General features: G+C 40.7%; 1 protein-coding gene across 1 annotated transcript; it reads left to right on the top strand.

The window, feature by feature from the left end:
* Positions 1-759: 759 nt before the first annotated feature.
* On the top strand, positions 760-1,692 carry LOC104862974 (olfactory receptor 8D2). Its single transcript, XM_010625246.2, has one exon. The coding sequence runs from the start codon at positions 766-768 to the stop codon at positions 1,690-1,692; it is 927 nt and encodes a 308-aa protein (XP_010623548.1). The 5' UTR covers positions 760-765.
* The last annotated feature ends 412 nt before the right edge of the window (positions 1,693-2,104 follow it).

Genomic DNA, 2,104 nt, shown 5'->3' with positions numbered 1-2,104 from the left:
GAGGGCAGCACTGCTCTTTTGATGCTTGAGTTATTCCTTCTCAAAGTCAACCCTATTCCTCTATTGTTTCTGGAAAAAGAAAGGTCTACACTGTAATGTAAGAAAGGAATGCACTGCACTTCTTCTCTCAGTCACATCCACACTAAAACAGTACAGGCTCACTCAAGATTTTCCTTCAGAGGACAGAAGTGAGAGGATCAAGGCCAGAAGCAACATAGAGCCACTTCCGTAAGTGCTTTCTGAACCTGTGATCTCTTTGTAGACATCTTTCGTGTGCCACCTTCCAGTTTTAGAGAATGCTAATCACGTGTGTGGATTGGAAGGTTAAAATGCCCTACATTTATACTTTCAGATCTAGATTGCAAGCCCCGTGATCACAAAGTCTGAAGATGAAGGCATGTACTCAGACAAAATGATTGAGCAGTCTTGTTTTAGTGCTATAAACAAAAACATGCTTAGATCTGTGAAGGTTGTTTTTACTCAAAGTGAAGCAGTTAGAAGCACAAGCCAGGCAACAAAAGGAAAGGGCACTGCCTTAATCAGGAGCATTCAAATAGTTGGGTTTGGGTGAAACAAGGCTCTGCATTTCATTCAGAGTTATTGTCTTTACATTTTTAAGAGGTCCTTGGAAAGGAAGAGATTACGGTACAGATAATGCTGTCAGAGAAGAAAAATCACAGAACAAGGCCTTTTGCTTTGGGAATTAGAAAATACCTCTAATGTTTTCCCTCTCTTATTCTTCCTACAGATAATATTCTGTAAGAAATGGCTACTTCAAACCATTCTTCAGTGACTGATTTTATCCTTGAAGGGTTAACAAAAAGTCCAGAGCTTCAATTGCTACTCTTCCTCTTGTTTCTTGGAATCTATGTGGTCACAGTGGTGGGCAACCTGGGCATGATCCTCTTAATTTTTGTCACTTCCCAACTTCACTCTCCAATGTATTATTTTCTCAGTCATTTGTCCTTCATCGATCTGTGCTACTCCTCTGTCATTACCCCTAAAATGCTGGTGAACTTTGTGTCAGAAAGGAACATTATTTCCTTTCTGGAGTGCATGACTCAACTCTACTTCTTCCTTATTTTTGTCATTGCAGAAGGCTACCTCCTGATGGCCATGGCCTACGACCGTTACGTTGCTATTTGCAGCCCACTGCTTTACAATATCATCATGTCTCACAGGGTCTGTTACATAATGATGGCTGTAGTATACTCGCTGGGTTTGTTTGGGGCCACAGTTCACACCACCTATATGTCAAGGCTGTCCTTCTGTGGATCTCACATTGTCGGTCATTATTTTTGTGATTTACTGCCCTTATTGACCTTGTCTTGCTCCAGCACTCACATTATTAGGACACTTCTGTTTATTATTGGAGGAGTTAATACCTTAGCCCCTACACTGGCTGTTCTCATCTCTTACGCTTTCATTCTCTCTAGCATCCTCCGTATTCGCTCCACTGAAGGACGATCCAAAGCCTTTGGTACTTGTAGCTCCCATCTCATGGCTGTGGGCATATTTTTTGGTTCTATAGCATTCATGTATTTCAAGCCCCCTTCCAGCAGTACTATGGACCAGGAGAAAGTGTCCTCTGTGTTCTACACCACGGTGATCCCCATGCTGAACCCCTTGATCTACAGCCTGAGGAACAAGGATGTGAAGAATGCATTGAGGAAGATGGTTGGGGGGATGTAGGCATCCTGATAAAGTGAGATCTCACCAGCAGCAAGAAAAAAAATCAGATGAAAAGTTACCATAAGCTCTCTTCCAGAGAGAACATTCATCATTATTTACAAAATCTGTATTTTATACTTGAAAGTATTTGAGACAAAACAATAAAATATTCTTTTCTTCTCACTGAATTTATTGGTACATTTTAGGTACAGTTACATCATCATTTGGATCTTGTATCTTTACATGACAGGTCTTGGTTCTTTTTTCCCCCTTGCCCCCACCCTCTCTTCACCCTCTCCTCCCTTCCCTATTTACAAAAATTTTATTTCAATTTTTTCATTTTCTAATTTATTTTTCTTTCCCCTTGTTTCCTTTTCCCCACTCTTCCCACTTCACCTACACCTTTAGCCCTTTTCTTCCTATTTCACATTAT

Source organism: Fukomys damarensis, unplaced genomic scaffold, assembly GCF_012274545.1.
Source record: "Fukomys damarensis isolate Sample0158 unplaced genomic scaffold, DMR_v1.0_HiC HiC_scaffold_68739, whole genome shotgun sequence".
Classification (NCBI taxonomy): domain Eukaryota; kingdom Metazoa; phylum Chordata; class Mammalia; order Rodentia; family Bathyergidae; genus Fukomys; species Fukomys damarensis.
The sequence above is the reverse complement of the archived record's forward strand: the minus strand, read 5'-3'. Positions and strand labels throughout refer to the sequence as shown.